The 19320-nt window shown below is 57.7% G+C and overlaps 1 protein-coding gene across 3 annotated transcripts; it reads left to right on the top strand.

Annotated features, from left to right (window-relative positions):
• The first annotated feature begins 25 nt into the window (after nucleotides 1-25).
• LOC105480671 (leucine zipper like post translational regulator 1) lies at nucleotides 26-19012 on the top strand. Of its 3 annotated transcripts, none has more exons than XM_011739764.3 (21): nucleotides 26-1111; nucleotides 1570-1632; nucleotides 4661-4717; nucleotides 6750-6829; nucleotides 7256-7364; nucleotides 8656-8739; nucleotides 9470-9527; nucleotides 10313-10452; nucleotides 11532-11733; nucleotides 12106-12261; nucleotides 12690-12800; nucleotides 13557-13649; nucleotides 13819-13914; nucleotides 14002-14164; nucleotides 14453-14622; nucleotides 14769-14925; nucleotides 15648-15774; nucleotides 15865-16014; nucleotides 16624-16729; nucleotides 16814-16894; nucleotides 17160-19012. In XM_011739764.3, the coding sequence occupies exons 1-21, from the start codon at nucleotides 912-914 to the stop codon at nucleotides 17274-17276; spliced, it is 2520 nt and encodes an 839-aa protein (XP_011738066.1). In that variant the 5' UTR covers nucleotides 26-911; the 3' UTR covers nucleotides 17277-19012. The 3 variants fall into 3 exon arrangements, with proteins under 3 accessions (XP_011738066.1, XP_070936144.1, XP_011738064.1); XM_071080043.1 differs by having other exon boundaries at nucleotides 13999-14164; nucleotides 14814-14925; XM_011739762.3 differs by having other exon boundaries at nucleotides 13999-14164.
• The last annotated feature ends 308 nt before the right edge of the window (nucleotides 19013-19320 follow it).

Genomic DNA, 19320 nt, shown 5'->3' with positions numbered 1-19320 from the left:
TTGGCCTGTGAACTCCCAAAGGAGGTAGCAACTAATTCTGCGCCCCACGCCCTCCCACATCCCTCTCCCTCTCTGCGATCAGCGAACGCTTTTTGCTTTTGGCTCTGAATTTCGAAGGAAGGGTATTCCAGGTAGAAGGGACAAGCCCAAAGGTCTTAAGATAGTAAATGCTCCTTCAGAGGTGGCTCATGCTTGACACTTTGGGGCATTTGTCCACTTAGGGTTGTGGTAGTTGTGTCCTGAGACAGACCCCATGCTTTTCATAGCTGGAGCATTCTCAATCCCAGTGTCCGAGGTGACGCAGCTGAGGCCCTGCTAAGTAGAAATGAGAATCCAGAGGCTCATCGCCGGGCTGTCTCTCAGTCAGTAAGAACACCAAGGAGAGAGGGGAGATGCAGGGAGTCAGGGCTGGGGGCGCTAGCGGGAAAGGGAGCGTTGAGCGCCTGCAGAGGCCGCTGCGAGCCCGGAACCCTCCTTGGGGAGTCCCGGCAGCGGCAGACGATCCAGGCCGGAGCCATGCGCAGATACAAAGCATGCTGGGAACTGCGAGCCAGCCGCGGGTCTTCGGGCTTCGTGGGCCTGGGAGGCGCCGGGAAGAGCAGTCGCGACGGGGTTAGGGACGAGACACTGCATTCACTGGAAGGGACAACCTGGCGCCAGTACATAGCCTGAAACGCTCCCCAAAGAGTCCCACGCTTGCTGCGCCGTCCTCAACTGGATCCAGCACTCGCCCGCGGTGTCTTGGCAAGCGCTAGGCTTGTCGGGAAGAGCGGAAGGGCGCAAGCGCGGCGCTGGCCGGAAGTGCCGAGCTGTCAGCGCAGGGCTCGCCGGGAAATGTGGTTCCTCCAGGCGGCCCGGGGCGGTGGCCGCAAGTTCTGCGGACAGCGCGGCCGATCAGGCGTGGACCCGGGATGGCTGGACCGGGCAGCACCGGGGGCCAGATTGGGCCCGGGGCCCTGGCAGGCGGCGCGCGGTCCAAGGTAGCCCCGAGCGTGGACTTCGATCACAGCTGCTCGGACAGTGTCGAGTACCTGACGCTCAACTTCGGGCCCTTCGAAACAGTGCATCGCTGGCGGCGCCTCCCGCCCTGCGACGAGTTCGTGGGTGCCCGGTACGGTGGGCTTCATGGGGTCCTGAGGACAGGAAGGGCGATCTGCGAGAGTCCCAGGGCGGGGTCCAGGGGCGAGGCCGGTGCGTGGTGTCCTGGGGTAGGATCTGGTAATGAGGGGGATGGTGCTGTACAGGACGCTGTTCAGGGCAGGGGAGAGAGGGTTCCGAGGGAGTCCCAGAGCCCGATGACCTGGGACAGAATACTAGAACTAAGTTGTGTTTGTGGATATTGAGCTGGGGTCCCAGGTGCTCTGAGGTGGGGTGAGGAGTCCAGAAAGTCCTGGAGCCGTGTCAGGGGTCCTCACTTGCAGGGTGATTGGTGTTATCTTAGAAGATGATCGATCCTAGCAGTTGAGAGGTGATATCTAACTTCTGTGGCAGCTCTCCTGCTTAGTCCCATTCCTTAGGTGCCCCCCAGGAGGGTCCTGTCCTTACCGCCCTCCACTCCTTTCTTTCCAGGCGCAGCAAGCACACAGTGGTGGCCTATAAAGATGCCATTTATGTATTTGGTGGAGACAATGGGTGAGTGAGTCTGAGCATCAGTGTTTGGACCAGGTAGGGAGAAGTACTGTGGTCAGGGACTGGGCCTGCCCAGCTCCATTACTGTCCTTTCAGATGTTAGCTAGTGCCTCTAAGCTTCAGTTTCCCCATCTGTGAGATTCCTTGCACTCACCTCCCTGGTCGTGGTGAGGATTAAATGAGATCCTGCACTCATGATCCTCAGCACAGCTTCCAGTGGGTGGCACTTGCTCAGTATGTGGAACTGTCCCTCTTCTGAGTAGACGCAGCCTTGAAAGAAACACAACCACTCTTGTGGCCAGCCCTGCCAGGCACTTTTCTTTCCCTGGGCCTCATCCGGTATGGAGGACACAGTTTTATTTATTTCATGCATTTTTCACTTTTTGTGAGGGTTTTCCCACATTGCTGCAAACATTCAGGCAACAACATGATGTTTTGTTGGTGGGCACACCTCGTTTCACATAAACTGTCTCCAGTTAAGTTGTGGCTGGTGTCCTTATGCAGAGGGTGGAGTATTTGCACATGACCAGTTGTCCTATTCCTGCCTCTCAGCCCCAGGACCTGGCATGAAGCCCTGGAAGAGCTGGCTTCTTTTTTTTTTTTTTTTTTGAGACGGAGTCTCGCTCTGTCACCCAGGCTGGAGTGCCGTGGCCGGATCTCAGCTCACTGCAAGCTCCGCCTCCCAGGTTCACGCCATTCTCCTGCCTCAGCCTCCCGAGTAGCTGGGACTACAGGCGCCAGCCACCTCGCCTGGCTAGTTTTTTTTGTATTTTTTTAGTAGAGACGGGGTTTCACCATGTTAGCCAGGATGGTCTCCATCTCCTGACCTCGTGATCCACCCGTCTCGGCCTCCCAAAGTGCTGGGATTACAGGCTTGAGCCACCGCGCCCGGCCAGATATAGAGCTGGCTTCTTATTGGCTCTGCAGCCTTGGTCCTGCAGGCCTCCCTGGGGGGCTGGCTTGAGGATGGTGGGGTAGTCTGAACCCCACCAGGATCCGCAGACTGGGCAAAAGAGCCTCCTTGGGCATGGTCCCCTGGCTTCAAGCCTGCCTTCCTCCCACTCTCTTTCCCCAGGAGTAGCCAGTGGGGTCCATTTACATATGCAAGTCAGAGTGTGTTCCTCCTTGGCTCATCCTCCTGTGATGCCTCCCTGCCTCTCTGAGTAAAAGCCCAAGTCTTCATGGGAGTCTGCTGCTCCTCTGCCCTCAGTCTCTCACTGCACTGGGGCTGCACTGGCTGCCTTGCTATGTTTGGATTGTACCAAGTGCCCCTTTGCTCAGGCCCTTGCACTGCCCATTCTCTCCTCCTACCTTCCTGCCCCTCCTCTGATGCTTCTTGTGACTGAGGCCTTCCTTGGTCATCTGGACCAACTAGAGACCATTACTTCCCCTCCATCCCTCTTACCATCTTCATTTGTTCCTGAGGCACACAGATGTTGGTTATTATCCATCTGTTCAGTCAAGGCAGGGCCTGTCCTCCTTTTACTATTGTAAAAGAAAACTCAATAAATGTTTGTCAAATGAAGGAATGAAATAAAGAAGAGATGCCTACCCACAGGCGTTTACTGGAGCCTTAATGAGAACCCTCCAAACCAGAAAAGGCTTTGGTGTCCAGTACAAGGCAGCAGGTGGGAAATGGGGGACCTTCATCCTCAAGAGTGTCCGTAACAGGTAGTTTGTGTGACAACTGTGTAGCAATAAGCAGAAACATTTTTGCTGCCGTGTGACAAAGAAATAGGATACAAATTTGTCTCACTCTAGTCTTAACTTTATAAAGACTGAGTACAAAGAAAGATGGCCTCCTGCAGCACGTGGGGCAAGTGAGGGAGGGAGGGGCGATATCACAGTCACCACCAGCTTCTAGGCTCCTGGCTTCCTGGCTGCATGGCCTCAGACACAGCCTTTGAACCACTAGGTATCTCACATCCATTTCACAGATGCACCCGCTGGTGCAGACTAAGACGGTGCAGGAGGCACCCAGCACAGGCTGGGCGTGAGGGGTGCTGGGCTCCTGTCAGTTTGCCCTTCTTCCCAAGGGCTGGGTAGTAATATGCCAACTGGTTGTATTAGGTGGTCCAATGACCAGTGAATTTGTTTTCTATTTAATTGTATCTTTAACATGATTATTACATTGGCTTTTGCAATAAAGAAATGGCAGGGGCCAGGTGCGGTAGCTCACACCTGTAATCCCAGCACTTTGGGAGGCTGAGGTAGGAAGATCGCTTGAGGCATTCAAGATAAGCCTAGGCAGGAAAGCAAGACTTCGTTTCTATTTTTTTTTTTTTTTTGAGACGGAGTCTTGGTCTATTGCCCAGGCTGGAGTGCAGTGGCGCCATCTTGGCTCATTGCAAGCTCCGACTCCCGGGTTCAAGCGAGTCTGCCTCAGCCTCCCCAGTAGCTGGGATCACAGGCGCCTGCCACCACGCCAGGCTAATTTTTTGTATTTTTAGTAGAGATGGGGTTTCACCATGTTGGCCAGGTTGGTCTTGAACTCCTGACCTCAAGTGATCCACCCACCTCGCCTCCCAAAGTGCTGGGATTACAGGCACGAGCCACTGAGCCCAGCGCATTGACTCTATTTTTTTTTTTAAAGCAGTGGCAGGAAGATCAGAGAGAAGTAAAGGGCCTCCCATGAAGCATGGGCAAGTGCTTGCATTGTGGGGTACAGCCTCAGAAGAAGGGGATTGGGACGTGTGAATAGGGGTTCTGGAGGCTAGGGTGAGGTGTGAGGGTGACTCTGGCCTTTGGGCCATTTTGTGCCTGCTGGTTGGGCTCCTGGTGGCCACATTCATGCTTTGGTCCTGACCCCAGGCAGGCTGGTGGCTGCCTGTGTGGCAGCCCTGGTGCCCATGTCAGTTGGGGAGCCTCCTTTGTGGTCACCACTCTTGGGCATCAGCTGGTTGCCTGGCTGTGTTAGTGACCCAGCCCAAAACAGCCCCCTCCTCTACCCTGGCTACATGTAGTACCCATCTCTGGGGGTCCTGCAGAGCAGACCTGGCTAATGCCACCCTCTCTTCCGACTGCCTTTCAGGAAGACCATGCTCAATGACCTCCTGCGGTTCGATGTGAAAGACTGCTCCTGGTGCAGGTGGGTGGCCCCGTGCTCCAGGGCCCTGCCTTTCCTCCTAGAACACAGTGGCACAGTTCTGGGTCCCAGTTGCTAGCAGAGTCTCTCTCATCATGGGAAGCTGGAAAGAAGTTTCCAGGAGGAGACAACCATGGCCCCAGGGATGCCACACCCAGAGCCACCCTGTCAGGGCTGAGGAGATGAAATAGTTGCCCAGCACCTGCGGCTGCCAAGCTGGGCACACAGGGCGGCTCTCTTCCGGGCGCCCACCTCTACCCCGAAGCTGCTGCTAGTGTGGGTACAGAAGTTGCTATGTCATTTCTCTCATATGTGATTTTGTAAGATAGCTAGTAGTTAAAAATTAATTTTAAAAATCATTCTGAAGGCTTCGCAATTATTTGTCAAAAATTGCTTAACTATAAAACTCAGAAAAAGAGCAGCCCCAGGTCAGCAGTGTAAATGGATTTTGAATTCAGTACATAAAATGTAAAGGCAGAGCACAGGGGCCCATGCCTGTAATCCCAATGCTTTGAGAAGCTGAGGAGGGAAGCTCCCTTGAGGCTAGGAGTTCAAGACCAGCTGGGCAACAAAGTGAGACCCCGTCTAGAAAGATAGACATATGATAGATAGATAGAAAGACAGAAAGAGAGATGATAGATAGATAGAGAGATAGATAATAGGTAGATAGCTAGATGATAGGTAGATTAGATAGATAACGTAAATAGTGGATAGTTGATAGATGACAGATCAACAGACAGATGATAGATGATAGGTAGACAGATGATAGATTAGATAGATAGATAGATAGATAGATAGATAGATAGATAGATAGATAGATAGATAGATAGATGGATGATGGGTAGATGACAGACGATAGATGACAGGGAGATAGATGATGGATAGATAGATTATATAGATAGATTAGATGATAGATGATAGATAGGTAGGTAGGTAGATGATGGTTAGATAGATAGGTATTAAATGAAATTGATGGACCCCATGCTGTAAGACGCTGCACTGCTGCTGAGAGCAGGAGTATGGATGGTCCTGAAGTAGCATGAGGACCTGGTCACATTCTGTGAGTTGAATAAGCAATTTACAAAATATCTACCACTTGATTCCATTTTAAAAAATTCCATGGAAGCCTAAGTATGCATAGCAGAGGGGTGCAGGGAAGACCTCAAGGTGTTGCCAGAGGTTTTCTGGTCATGGGAATTTGCATGAGCTTTAGTGCCTATTTCGTTTTTTCCTTATTGGTGAGGTGTTTTTTTTTTTTAAGTTTCTTTTTTTTTTTTTTTTTTTTTTTTTTTTTGAGACGGAGTCTCGCTCTGTATCCCAGGCTGGAGTGCAGTGGCCGGATCTCAGCTCACTGCAAGCTCCGCCTCCCGGGTTCACGCCATTCTCCTGCCTCAGCCTCCCGAGTAGCTGGGACTACAGGTGCTGCCACCTCGCCCGGCTATTTTTTGTATTTCTTAGTAGAGACGGGGTTTCACCGTGTTAGCCAGGATGGTCTCGATCTCCTGACCTCGTGATCCGCCCATCTCGGCCTCCCAAAGTGCTGGGATTACAGGCTTGAGCCACCGCGCCCGGCCCTTTTTTTTTTTTTTTTTTTTTTTTTTAAGTTTCTATGATGAGACAGGTGTCACCTTCAAAATACAAAAATGAAACGTAGCCGGGCGCGGTGGCTCCCGCCTGTAATCCCAGCACTTTGGGAGGCCGAGGCGGGCGGATCACCTGAGGTCAGAAGTTCAAGACCAGCCTGGCCAACATGGTAAAATTCCGTTTCTACAAAAATACAAAAAACTAGCTGGGCATGATGGCGGGTGCCTGTAATCCCAGCTATTCAGGATGCTGAGGCGGGACAATTGCTTGAACCCAGGAGGCGGAGGTTGAGCCGAGATGGCGCCACTGTACTCCAGCCTGGGTGACAGAGTGAGACTGTCTCAAAAAAAAAAAAACAAGAAAGGCAACACAGGGATGCAGGGCCACCCTGTGAGGGTGTGGACCTCATGGGTGACGGCCGCTGACTCTCACCACCTCTGTGCAACCCCAGGGCCTTTACCACTGGGACCCCGCCGGCCCCCCGTTACCACCACTCGGCCGTCGTCTATGGGAGCAGCATGTTTGTCTTTGGTAAGCAGCCTCTTGCCTCCCAGGGGCTGTGTCGCCCCCGAGGCCCACAGACACCCTGCCCTTCTGCAGGCCTGGGGCGTTTGTGCTCGTGCTGTATACAGCAGGGGCTCTCTGTTCACCCTCGGCTTTGTCTGCCAGTCCTCTGAATTCTGCGCTGGATCTGGGACCCCTTGCCCTAACAGCCCTGAACTCACAGGGTTGGGTGTCTTTCGGTGTTGCTGGGCTGTGGCTGGGAACAGTGTCCCGCTCATCTCTGCGTCCCCAGAGCCCAGCACGGAAGCAGGCGGGCAGTAGGTCCTTCTAGGGCTTGTGGAGGGAGTCCTGGCTTATGCATGTTCAGTGGGGCCAGATTCTGGTCCACCTTCCAGGGTTTTAAATCTTCAAGACTGCCTTTGGGTTTGACAGTTTCTCACTCTCTTTACTCAGGGGGTTACACTGGGGACATTTATTCCAATTCTAACTTGAAGAATAAAAATGACCTCTTTGAATACAAGTTTGCAACTGGCCAGTGGACGGAGTGGAAAATTGAAGGACGGTGAGAAACTCTGCAGAAACATTTGGGACAGGCGGGGTTCTGGGTGGCATTGGATCTGGGATCTGTGCCCTGTTGCCTCCCAGATGAGGACCCTGAGGGCACACAGTAGCGGGGAGCTTAGGGTTGGTGGAATATCCCCCAGTGCAGCTGTGCATGGCCTGCTACCAGCTTTTAGATTCCCTCCTTTCAGAAGAGACCCAAATGGGCCGGGCGTGGTGGCGCACGCCTGTAGTCCTAGCACTTTGAGAAGCTGAAGCGGGAAGATCACTTGAGCCCAGGAGTTCAAGGCTGCAGTGAACCATGCATGCCTCACTGCACTCCAGCCTGGAAGATGGAGCAAGACCTTGTCACAAACAAATTTTTTAAAAAGACCCAATGGGCTGGGCGCGGTGGCTCAAGCCTGTAATCCCAGCACTTTGGGAGGCCGAGACGGGTGGATCACAAGGTCAGGAGATCGAGACCATCCTGGCTAACACGGTGAAACCCCGTCTCTACTAAAAAATACAAAAAACTAGCCGGGTGAGGTGGCGGGTGCCTGTAGTCCCAGCTACTTGGGAGGCTGAGGCAGGAGAATGGCGTAAACCCGGGAGGCGGAGCTTGCAGTGAGCTGAGATCACGCCACTGCACTCCAGCCTGGGCGGCAGAGCGAGACTCCGTCTCAAAAAAAAAAAAAAAGACCCAGGCCGGGCGCGGTGGCTCAAGCCTGTAATCCCAGCACTTTGGGAGGCCGAGACGGGCGGATCACGAGGTCAGGAGTTCAAGACCATCCGGGCTAACACGGTGAAACCCCGTCTCTACTAAAAATACAAAAAATTAGCCGGGCGTGGTGGCGGGCGCCTGTAGTCCCAGCTACTCGGGAGGCTGAGGCAGGAGAATGGCGTGAACCCGGGAGGCGGAGCTTGCAGTGAGCTGAGATCCGGCCACTGTACTCCAGCCTGGGTGACAGAACGAGACCCCGTCTCAAAAAAAAAAAAAAAAAAAAAAAAAAAGACCCAATGTACTGCTGATGGCGCTTCTGGGGTCCTGCTTTTTGAGTACCCCCTTTGATATTTTGGTGGCACCTGGGAGAAAGTTCTGTGCCTCTGTGGCTGTCTGAATTCCTCTTCAAGCCTCCAGTCGGCCTCTGAGGCTGTTGCTTATTCCTAGTGCCTTGTGGAGGCCCTGAAGCCCCAGCGTCGGGCGGATGTGGCCATGCAGCCTGGCTGTGGCCCCTGCACTGACCCTATGGGACTGCGAGGCTCAGGTCTGTGCTGGGCGGCCTCACTCCCTCCCCTCTTCCCTCACACTTCAGGTTGCCAGTCGCTAGGTCGGCCCACGGGGCCACGGTGTACAGTGACAAGCTGTGGATCTTTGCTGGCTATGACGGCAATGCCAGGTGGGTGGTGGTCCGGCCTTTGCACCCCACCTCCCACTGCACAGAGACAGACATCCTGGCATTTGAGGGCTTAGGCTGGGAGAGCTCTGCCTAGTAGATTTTGAGTGTCACTGTCCAGGGGTTTCTTGGGAGGGGGACAGGGAAACAGGAGGATGGGCAGATGGAGGTGAGGACCACTGGGTGGAGCCCCATGGCTACCTCAGTTGCTCGGGTAAGGATCCTCAGCCAGGAGTCGCCGTGCAGGGCTGAGTCGGTGGGCGGATGGGCGGTGCCCAGGCTCAGGCCCAGCCCTGGTTCTTGCCCAGGCCAAAGGCCTTTTCCTCCTTATTTTAGAAAGTTGGCTTTGCTCTCTTTTTGTGATTACAAAAGTAGCATGTGCTGGTTTCCCAAAACTTCAGCATCATAGAAACTCCTAACAATGCAGTGATGATGGTGGTGTCTGTGATATCTGTGTCCTCTCCCCACCCAGGAGGGACACAGCTGGCCTGCCACACTGCCCCAATGTCATGCATGAGAGTACTTGTTCTGTCTGGGCCGGGCAGGGGGCCCAGCATGGCAGGGATTTGAGGCAGTGCCTGCCACCCCACACAGAAGTTCCCGCCTCCTGGCCGCACAAGTCCCCTACCCTGTGTGGGGGTGGGGGTCCTCCCTTCAGCCATCCCTTCCAGCCAGGACTGGCCCACCCTGACAGCCAGACCCAAGGGGTCCTCACTGGTCTGTCCTAATACAGGTTGAATGACATGTGGACAATTGGCCTCCAGGACCGAGAGCTCACCTGCTGGGAGGAGGTGAGGGGCACTGGGAGCCAGGGTGCAGGTGGAGGAGGTGAGGGGCGCAGGGAGCCAGGGTGAAGGTGGAGGAGGTGAGGGGCGCAGGGAGCCAGGGTGCAGGTGGAGGAGGTGAGGGGCGCAGGGAGCCAGGGTGCAGGTGGAGGAGGTGAGGGGCGCAGGGAGCCAGGGTGCAGGTGGAGGGAGGTGGGAGGCAGGCAGAGCCAGGCTGGGGGTCGAGGCTGCTTTCTTCCCCTTGCAAAGCCCAGCCTTGACCTGAGCCTCGCTCTCCTCCCTGGTGACCCGCAGGCCTTCATGACCAGTTCCTCACTGTGGCTGCGCAGTGATTCGAGCCTTGGTGTTTTAGATGGGCAGAGCGCCACGTGTGTGAGGGATGTGGTTTTGCTTTAATCTACCCTTTATTTCAATGCAGTGAGGGCAGTCTGCTGTCTAGTGTTCTGCTCCCTGAAACTCCCCCTGGGATTGCTTTCCCCTTTAGAAACATGGAATTTATTTATTTATTCATTAAAAAAAATTTTTTTTTTCTCAGTCTTCTGGGCATGAAAAACATATGGGTTTAGCCGCTGCTGATTTAACCCTGATGATTTTAGCCCTAGCTGTTCACAACTGGGCCCCCTGAAGTGGAGGAGACAGGGCTATGTGCTGCTCGAAGACAAATGAATCTGTGAACCCTCATCTGGGGAAGTTTCAAGAATAAAAGCAGTCCCATCTCAGCAGTCTTGAGCGTGGTGAAATGTGAGTGGGCCCTGGGAGGCCAGGGCTGAGCTGTTCTCTCCCCCATGCAGGTGGCCCAGAGTGGCGAGATCCCCCCGTCTTGCTGCAACTTTCCCGTGGCCGTGTGCCGGGACAAGATGTTTGTGTTCTCCGGGCAAAGCGGAGCCAAGATAACCAACAACCTCTTCCAGTTTGAATTCAAGGACAAGACGTGAGTACTCTGGCCAGTGGGGTGGAGGGAAGATAGTCAGTGCCCCCGAATCCTTGAATGTGAAGGACGCCCCCTGCACCTGGTGGCCATAGTAACCATCCTTCTGAGCTCTGCAAACAGCAGGAGGTTCCAGCCTGGAGCAGGGATGTGCAGGTCCCCAGGATATGGCTACAGTTTAGCAAGATAGGGCCTGGCAAAGAGGCCCCTGACTAGGCCTCCCTCTGACTATGAAGGACATCCCCTTCCCCGTGAATGGCTTGGTCAGTGCCACCAGTAACAAACGTGCCCTGCATAGATCTCAAATGATGGCAGAAGACCAGAGGGGTCTGCAGGTCCCCAGAGGTCTGGCCCATGCTTCCCCTGGCTGCTGGCCAGCCCTTGACCCTGCAATGAGGCTGCAGGAGAGGGCACAAGGAGTGTGAGCTGCAGGTACAGAGGGTTTGGGAAGGGACTTGGGAGCTTCCCTGGAGGCCACGGATGCGTGGGAGGATGGGCAGGGTGCCCCAGGACGAGGGAACCTGTCGAGGGCCCGGGGCTTAGCAAGGAGCCAGATGGCATAGCCCTGCCAGGCCAGGATCTGTTCTGAAGTCTTCAACTAACTTAGCAAAAGAGGGGACTTGCTGGGAGGTACTGGGAAGCCTGGGAGGTGGAAGGTGCTGGAGCAGCATCAGGATGTAGGGTGCAGGCAGCTCCCAGGATGGGGACTCAGCTGTGGGGATGGTCTGACTGGGCAGCATGAAGATGTGCAATGGTCTCTGCACAACTTCACTCCCCAGAGAGCAGGACTGCCTGGCGGGTCAGATGCCACCCTCCTGCCCATCACTGCTGCCTGCTCCATGGGGAGACAGGGGAGCTCCGGCAGGACCCCACGGTGGGCCACATGGAACCAGGCAGGGCTGGTGCCAGTGCTGGATGGGGCGAGGGGTGCTCAGCGCAGGTGTCTAGGCCTCCCTCTGGACCCTGGGCTAGTCACCGTAGGGGCTGCAGGGGGACCTCCCAGTGAGGGCCTGCTGTGGGGAGGCCCCGAGGGTGAGCAGGAGCCCCTGTCCCAGCATTGGTTCACTGTCGTGTACCCCCAGGTGGACACGCATCCCAACTGAACACCTGCTCCGGGGTTCCCCACCACCCCCACAGCGGCGCTACGGGCATACCATGGTGGCCTTTGACCGCCACCTCTATGTGTTTGGGGGTGCGGCCGATAACACGCTGCCCAATGAGCTGCACTGCTATGACGTGGACTTCCAGACCTGGGAGGTCGTCCAGCCCAGCTCCGACAGCGAGGTGAGGGCTGCCGGCTGGACACCAGTGGCTCCTACCCTGCTCCCACCTTCTCCCCAGCTCCTCACAGCTTTGGGGCCACTTGGGGTTCCAGACAGCTACCAGGAGCAAGGCCAGGACACCTGGGCCTCAGCCCTGGACACCTGCCCCAGCCTCCAGCCCCAGCTTCACCCCACAGCCTGCAGGTGGTTAACGCTTCACACCCCGTCATGGCTGCATGGAGCTGCCGTGCTGCAGACCTTTCCTGGGAAGCCCACAGGCATGCGGCTCTTCCTTCTTTCCGAACCCGCTCTCAAGGCCAGGATGGTGGGGGTCTCTGGGCACCTACCTGGCCCTTGCCAACTGATCTCATGCCCACGTGTCTCTCCTCCTCAGGTCGGTGGGGCTGAAGTGCCCGAGCGAGCCTGTGCTTCCGAGGAGGTGCCCACCCTGCCCTTTGAGGAGCGAGGCGGCTTCAAGAAGTCCCGAGATGTGTTCGGCCTGGACTTTGGCACCACCTCAGCCAAGCAGCCCGCCCAGCCCGCCTCGGAGGTACAGGCTGGGACCCTCATTAAGACTCCATCACCTCCTGAAGCAGGTCCTGTGATCAACCGCTCTCACACATGGGGAGACTGAGGCCCAGAGAAATACTCGCTTGGGGTCACACTCCAAAGGAGGTGCAGGGCCAGGAGCCCTCACCCTGCTGGCCAGGCTGCAGCTTTCTGGGATGGGTGCCACACACTGGCCCGAGTGCCCCACCCACTCTGAGGGTCCCCATGGCCCGTCATGCCCCACTCGACTACATGGGTATTCAGGTCCCGCCTGTGTCTGTGGTTGCACCCAGGGGCCCTCCTCCCTTGGGGACCCTGCCCCCTGGCCCTTCATGGCCATGAGGTGCCGCATCCTTGCCCTTACCTGGCTGCACCAGCCCCACTGTGGAGGCTCTGCCCCCCATTCCACCCTGCCTTCTTGTCCCCCAGCTGCCCAGCGGGAGGCTCTTCCACGCGGCTGCTGTCATCTCGGACGCCATGTACATCTTCGGGGGCACGGTGGACAACAACATCCGCAGCGGGGAGATGTACAGGTTCCAGGTGTGGGGCCTGTGGGCCTGTAGGAACGGCTGGGTGGATGGATCCCCTGTGATGGGAAACTGAGGCCAAGTCGGGGGCGCGGGGCTTATCCAGGCCATTGCCAGGGCCACACCTGGCGGGATGGAATCCTTGGGAGGAGCCCTGTGGGCTGAGGGTGGGCTGAGGTGGCACTAAAGTGGGCAGCCTCCGTGCAGTGGGGCAGGCGGATGGCACTGGGGCTCACAGCAGAGTCAGTGGAGGGAACCGGGCCAAGCTAGGCTCAGCACCAGAGCCTCACAGGCATCACAGCCTGGCCCAGGGCAGCCAGGGCTGACAGTGGCTTGTGCTGACAGCCCCCTTCCCAGGCCTGGAGGAACAGGTGGTCAGGGCAGGGACTCACAGCCACAGTGAGGTCAGGGCCGGCTTCCTAGAGGAGATTGGGGTGGTGCTGGTGGGGGCCAGTGTGAGGACGCAGGTCCAGGCAGAGTGGAGACGGCAGAGCTCTGCTGAGGCCTGGGCCCCAGCTGAAGGCAAGAGGCAGGGGAGCCCTTTCCTGCTGTGGAACTGGCCGTGGACAGTTGCAGGTGCCGAGGCTGGAGCCAGGCTGTATTTTCAGGGTGGGGTGGCGGCGGCTTTCTCTCCTCAGCCAGGCCCACCTGCCTTCTGGGCCCTGAGGGTCAGCATGGGCCAGGTGGGGACCTCAGGGTCAGCCTGCGCAGCCACACTGGGGCCACTCTGCCATCCTCAACATCTAGCGTCACTGGGCCCCTCTTGCAGTTCTCCTGTTATCCTAAATGCACGCTGCACGAGGACTACGGGCGGCTGTGGGAGAGCCGCCAGTTCTGTGACGTGGAGTTCGTGCTGGGTGAGGTGAGTGCCTGTCCTTGCACCCTGCTCTGCCTGCTGTGCCCGGGTAGCGGGAACTTCGCCCCTCAGAAAAACAGCTGCTGGCGTGGTGGTGCTGACCCTGGCCGGCTGGGTCTCTGTTCTCTGGGGCGAGGGTCCCATGCCCTCTGCCAGTGCATTATTCTTTGTGCAGAAGGAGGAGTGCGTGCAGGGCCATGTAGCCATTGTCACAGCGCGGAGCCGCTGGCTTCGCAGGAAGATCACGCAGGCACGGGAGCGGCTGGCCCAGGTGAGGTGCCTAACCGCCCCGCCCGGATCTGGCAGCCATGCCTGTTGTCCACTGGGGTGCCCGTGAGCTCCCTTCTCCCCACAGAAGCTGGAGCAGGAGGCCGCCTCAGTTCCCAGGGAGGCCCCCGGCGTGGCTGCTGGTGGGACCCGGCCGCCCCTGCTGCACGTGGCCATCCGGGAGGCCGAGGCCCGGCCCTTCGAGGTGCTCATGCAGTTCCTTTACACCGACAAGATCAAATACCCACGGAAAGGTCCGCCTGGGTGGGGGTGGAGCAGGATTGGTGTGGGCTGGGGTGTGGGCCGCAGAGCCAAAAGGTGGGTGCTGCCAGCCCTGCCTTACTGATGGGCCCCCTGAGGCTCAGAGGCTGCAGGTCACCCTCATTACCCATGATCACTGCCACTGGATACCATCTGAGTCCCCCGAGGCCTTGCTCCTACCTAGTGGCCCCAACCCACACTCTTCCATGCGGAGAGCCCTGTGCCCTGTGCCCCGCCCTCCCCTCTCCGGCGCCCTGAGACTCGGGGGCTCTGGGTCGCAGGCCACGTGGAGGATGTGCTGCTCATCATGGATGTGTACAAATTGGCACTGAGCTTCCAGTTGTGCCGCCTGGAGCAGCTGTGCCGCCAGTACATCGAGGCCTCCGTGGACCTGCAGAACGTGCTGGTCGTGTGCGAGAGTGCCGCCCGGCTGCAGCTGAGCCAACTCAAGGTGTGGGGTGGGGTCAGCACGATCGGGGTCAGATGGGGTGTGCTCAGGCTTTGGCCCCCTCCCTGCCCACCACTGTGAGCCCCTCGCCCAGCCTGGGACCCTGGCTTGACCCTGCCTGCCTGCCCGCCTGTGCCTGTCTGCCCCAGGAGCACTGCCTGAACTTCGTGGTGAAGGAGTCCCACTTCAACCAGGTGATCATGATGAAGGAGTTCGAGCGCCTCTCCTCGCCGCTGATCGTGGAGATTGTGCGGCGGAAGCAGCAGCCACCCCCTCGCACTCCCTCGGACCAGCCAGTGGACATTGGTAGGGAGCCCCGTTCCCCTTCCCTCGGGGCTGGGAGGGATGGTGTTCATCTGTGGCAGGAGACTTGGGAGCCATGGAGAGCACCTGCCAGGCCCTCGGGGTGGGGGTGGGTGCCATGGGACCCCAGAGTGCTCTCCTGGGTACAGGGCAGAAACAGATGGAGGCAGAAGCCCCCAACCCATGGGGCTTGCCACAGTGGGCTGTGTCCTGGTGAGCTGGGATTTCCTGAGCCAATTTCTGGGGGTGGACATGGGTACCTCTTTTGGGCTGGGATGTCAGGTCTGATGGCCCAGGGTCACAGTGATCAGTCACTGGACTTCTCTTTGCTTGTAATGTCACAGGCCCCTTCATTCCCCCAGCTCTCCTTGGGGATCGTGCTGACCCCAGTTGCTGGCTCTTGGTGACATCTGCCGGCACCAGAGGCCATGCAGTGGGCCTGGAGGGGGCTTGATCATGAGGGCAGCGAAGGGGGCACAGCAGGCTGGGTGGAAGATGAGACGCTGGGTGGTGGGCTGTGTGTTCGGCATAGTGCTCGAGTTGGCCAGGGCGCTGAGGGAGGACAGAATGTGGCTGATGGTGCCTCAGGGCCAGAGTGAAGCCTTCTGCCTGGGTGAAGTTTTGTTCAGAGCGGCAACATGGGCAGATGTGCAGGAAGATAGTGCCATGGCGCCCCAAGGCCAGAATCCCAGGCTGTACCTGCTCAGGGTCCCTCCCACCCCCAGGCACATCTCTGATCCAGGACATGAAGGCATACCTGGAGGGGGCGGGCGCAGAGTTCTGTGACATCACGCTGTTGCTGGATGGGCACCCACGGCCAGCCCACAAGGCTATCCTGGCCGCCCGCTCCAGGTGGGTGGGGGCTGGACGGGAGGGAAGGGTGGGCCTGGATGGTGTCTTCGTTCTGCTGACAGCCGGGTGCCTGCTGCTCATTGTCTACAGCTACTTTGAAGCCATGTTCCGGTCCTTCATGCCCGAGGACGGGCAGGTGAACATCTCCATCGGGGAGATGGTGCCCAGCAGGCAGGCCTTTGAGTCCATGCTGCGCTACATCTACTACGGCGAGGTCAACATGCCGCCCGAGGACTCGCTGCATCCTCACTCCCCAAGGAACTCCCAGGTCCCCACCAAGGGGTCCTGGCACCCACCTCGGGTGGCTTTGAGGCCCGCTTTCCTGCCCCAGCTAGGCGATCTGGGCCCAGCGCCTCCCTCCAGAGGATTTGCTGGTGCCTGGAGCTGGGCCAGGTGCTCTCCAAAGCAGTTGGCAGCTGGCAGGGAGGGGTTTGCAGCCAGGAGGAACCAGTGGGTTCCTGACCCTCACAACTGCCCAGAGGATGGGGTGGGTCATTGTTTTGTGTGACAGTTGAGCACATACATGGAACTACTCCTCTTATGTCACTTCAGTAGGGGTCCAAACATGGAGGGTCACGATGCCTGTTAGGCTTGCAAGGCCATGGAATTGTGCTGCAGATGTGCAGACAGTATTTTTCTGGGGAGGGGATTCATGGTATTTGGATCCTCAGTGGGGCCTTTGACCCACTGAGTAGTTCAGAATCCATTTAGAGAGCATGCTGGCGTGTGGGCTGGATTGGAGTCTGGCCCCTGGTGGGCTTGGGGCTCCACCTGCGCCCCTCCCTGTCCTTCCCTGGGAGGGTGTGGGCGGACCAGGTTCCTTTGGTCAGCTCCTTAACTAGGCCCCAGCTACTTGTTTGCGGCCCCCTACTACTACGGCTTCTACAACAACCGGCTGCAGGCGTACTGCAAGCAGAACCTGGAGATGAATGTGACGGTGCAGAACGTACTGCAGGTAGCCCCCCAGCCCTGTGCCCACGGCTGCAGCTCCCACTGAGTGGGTGAAAGGGGCAGCGCCTCAAGGTCCCTGCCATTACAGATCCTGGAGGCAGCCGACAAAACGCAGGCGCTGGACATGAAGCGGCACTGCCTGCACATCATCGTGCACCAGTTCACCAAGGTCAGGGCTCTGGCCTCCCCTTCAGGACTTGCTTCCCCTCAGCAGTGGGCACGCCCAGGCAGGGAGGGGTGCCCAGGCTCTGTGGTCCCCTGCAGTGGTGGGTCCTGGGGGTGAGCGAGCAGAGCAGCCCACCACTGGCTGCACCTTGCTTCATCCTTGGGACTAGCCTGAGCCCCGAGCAGCGTGGGCCCCAGAGGGCTCCACTGCCCACCATGGCCCTTATGTGGATCTGGTCCCATCTCCTTCCGGCCTGCTTGCCTTGCAGGTCTCCAAGCTGCCCACGCTGCGGTCGCTGAGCCAACAGCTGCTGCTGGACATCATAGACTCCCTGGCCTCCCACATCTCAGACAAGCAGTGTGCAGAGCTGGGCGCCGACATCTGAGGCCCTGTGGCGCCTGCCCATTGTGAAGAATTGCCGTGCCTGCCTGCCCTGCCCACTGAGAAGACTACTGGCTATGCGTCTGCCTATGGCAGAGTGGGTGCACCTGCCAGGCCGAGGGTCGGGGTGCCCAGAGCCTCCAAAGAGAGCTGAGGGGATGTGGGGCCCCAATCTCCTCAATTCACTGAAGACACAGGTCCCACAGAGAGCAGATGTTAGCAGATGATGAAGCAGACCCCCTCCCCTGTCATCACCCTCTCCTGATGTGATGTGGATGTGAGGCCACGGCTCAGTAATGGGCTCACCACCCGGAAGTGGGGAAGAGACCTTGGGCCTCCCACCCAGTGGTGCTTGGCCTGGCTCCTATGGCCTGGGTGTGTTGTAGACCCAGGCACTGGGGCCTGTCACCAAGGCTCCTCCAACATGCGGGAGGCTTAGCAGACTTGCGCTGCACCATGGAATCTGCCTGGGCTGCTCCTGTCCCGCCCACCCTCACTGAGATCCATGTAAGGGGCTCCTTTTCCCACCCGGAACTTGTGAGTGTGGACCCATGATGTGTGGGTCTCACCTGACTAGAGGTGAATTTTGGAGTAAGGGCCCTGAGGTCAGCTCCCAGGTCAGTCGTGCTGGGCCAGGCCTGGTTTTCACAGGGGCTGAAGGATCCCAGTCCACCTGTGTGCATGTCAGGGCTCAGCCGGGACGAAGCCAGCCAAGTCCTGCATGTCCCTTGCTGAGTATTCTGTCACAGACAAGCCTCCATTAAAGCCACAGCAGTGCTACCTACCACACACACCTTGCTGGCCCAGCCAACACTGCTGGCCTCAGCCCCTCGGCCCTCCTGCAGCCGAGGACTGGCTCTGGAGCCCATGGCTTAGCAGATCCCCAGATGTAGGTCAGTTGGTCTTACCTGTCTCTATCCATGCTGTCAACTGCCCCCACCTGGGGTCACCCAGTCACACTAGGGAGAAGGGCTATGAAGGCATCCAGGCTGGCCCCTCCCAGGGGAATCCTGGAGGCCTGGGGTAGGCTCCTGCCCCTTCTGCCCTGCCTTGCCCCTGCACTGTGGTCTTGGCTCCTGTGGAAGGCAGGCTGCCCTCTCGCCCTAGTGAGGGCCCCATGTGAATCCACTCTGATGCTGGGGAACCAGTGCTCCCTTATTGGGAAGAGGATTCCAGGACCCCTTTTTTGTCGTGGCTGCCATGAAGCCACAACTCACCTTAGGGAAGTGACCTGCTCTCCTCTGGCTGTATGCAGGTGGAAGGGGGCCTTGAGTGGCAAGTTGCTTAGCTAACAGGAACAGATCCATAGGCAGCCTGCAGGCTAGGAAGTGGCCTGGTTCAAGATGAGCTGGGAACAAGAGAGGAGCGAGCGGGAGCTAGGGCAGAGGCTGAGCCAGGAGGCCCATGCAGTGATGACACAGCAGGCCCAGGACCATGGCTAGGAGGTAAATGTCAGCACCTGGAAGTGGAGTGCAGGCTGGGGCAGCCAGCCATGTGGGCCAGGTGCATTCACTCAGAGTGGGGCCACAGAGCCACCTACCCAGTTTCCACATGTGGCTCCTGCCACACCCACAGGGCAGCCTCCTCCAAATCCCTCTCCTGGAAAGGTCAGCCCAGAAGCCTCCTTGAACTAGTCTGCAAACCCTGCTCTATGCTGACCCTTGTCGCTAAACCCTCAACTGTCTCTTCTTGACTTATATGAATAAATGAAATTATATGCCAAGGGCCCTAAAAAGCAAATTTTACAAAATTGTATGGCAGTTTCTGGGAGTAAAATGAATTCAGTTGTGCTCCTTGGCAGGGAGAGGCCATGCTTGCAGTGAGTCACCCCACACACAGAGCTGTTGGAGAATTACAGCTGCAGCAAGGCCTTCCAGGTTCTGGGAGTTGAAGGAAAAGGATGCCGAGGCCAGGACCTGAGGGCTTGTCTCCCAAGTTCTAGCCACCTCTTCCTAGATTTCCAGGGGCTAGCTTGTTGGGGCTTCACTACCTGCTGACATGCCCCAGGAGGCTGATGACTGTCATCGTCGTCCCTGTTTTTCGAATAG

The sequence above is a fragment of the Macaca nemestrina genome, chromosome 15 (assembly GCF_043159975.1).
Source record: "Macaca nemestrina isolate mMacNem1 chromosome 15, mMacNem.hap1, whole genome shotgun sequence".
Taxonomy (NCBI): domain Eukaryota; kingdom Metazoa; phylum Chordata; class Mammalia; order Primates; family Cercopithecidae; genus Macaca; species Macaca nemestrina.
The sequence above is the reverse complement of the archived record's forward strand: the minus strand, read 5'-3'. Positions and strand labels throughout refer to the sequence as shown.

What these genes read in the sequence shown, in the direction of transcription:
- LOC105480671 (XM_011739762.3), top strand. Translation starts at nt 912, where the DNA reads ATGGCTGGACCGGGCAGCACCGGGGGCCAGATTGGGCCCGGGGCCCTG. An exon ending in CCGCCCAGCCCGCCTCGGAG is followed by an intron (nt 12,262 to 12,689) that starts GTACAGGCTGGG and finishes CTTGTCCCCCAG; the next exon opens with CTGCCCAGCGGGAGGCTCTT. An exon ending in TGGAGTTCGTGCTGGGTGAG is followed by an intron (nt 13,650 to 13,818) that starts GTGAGTGCCTGT and finishes TTCTTTGTGCAG; the next exon opens with AAGGAGGAGTGCGTGCAGGG.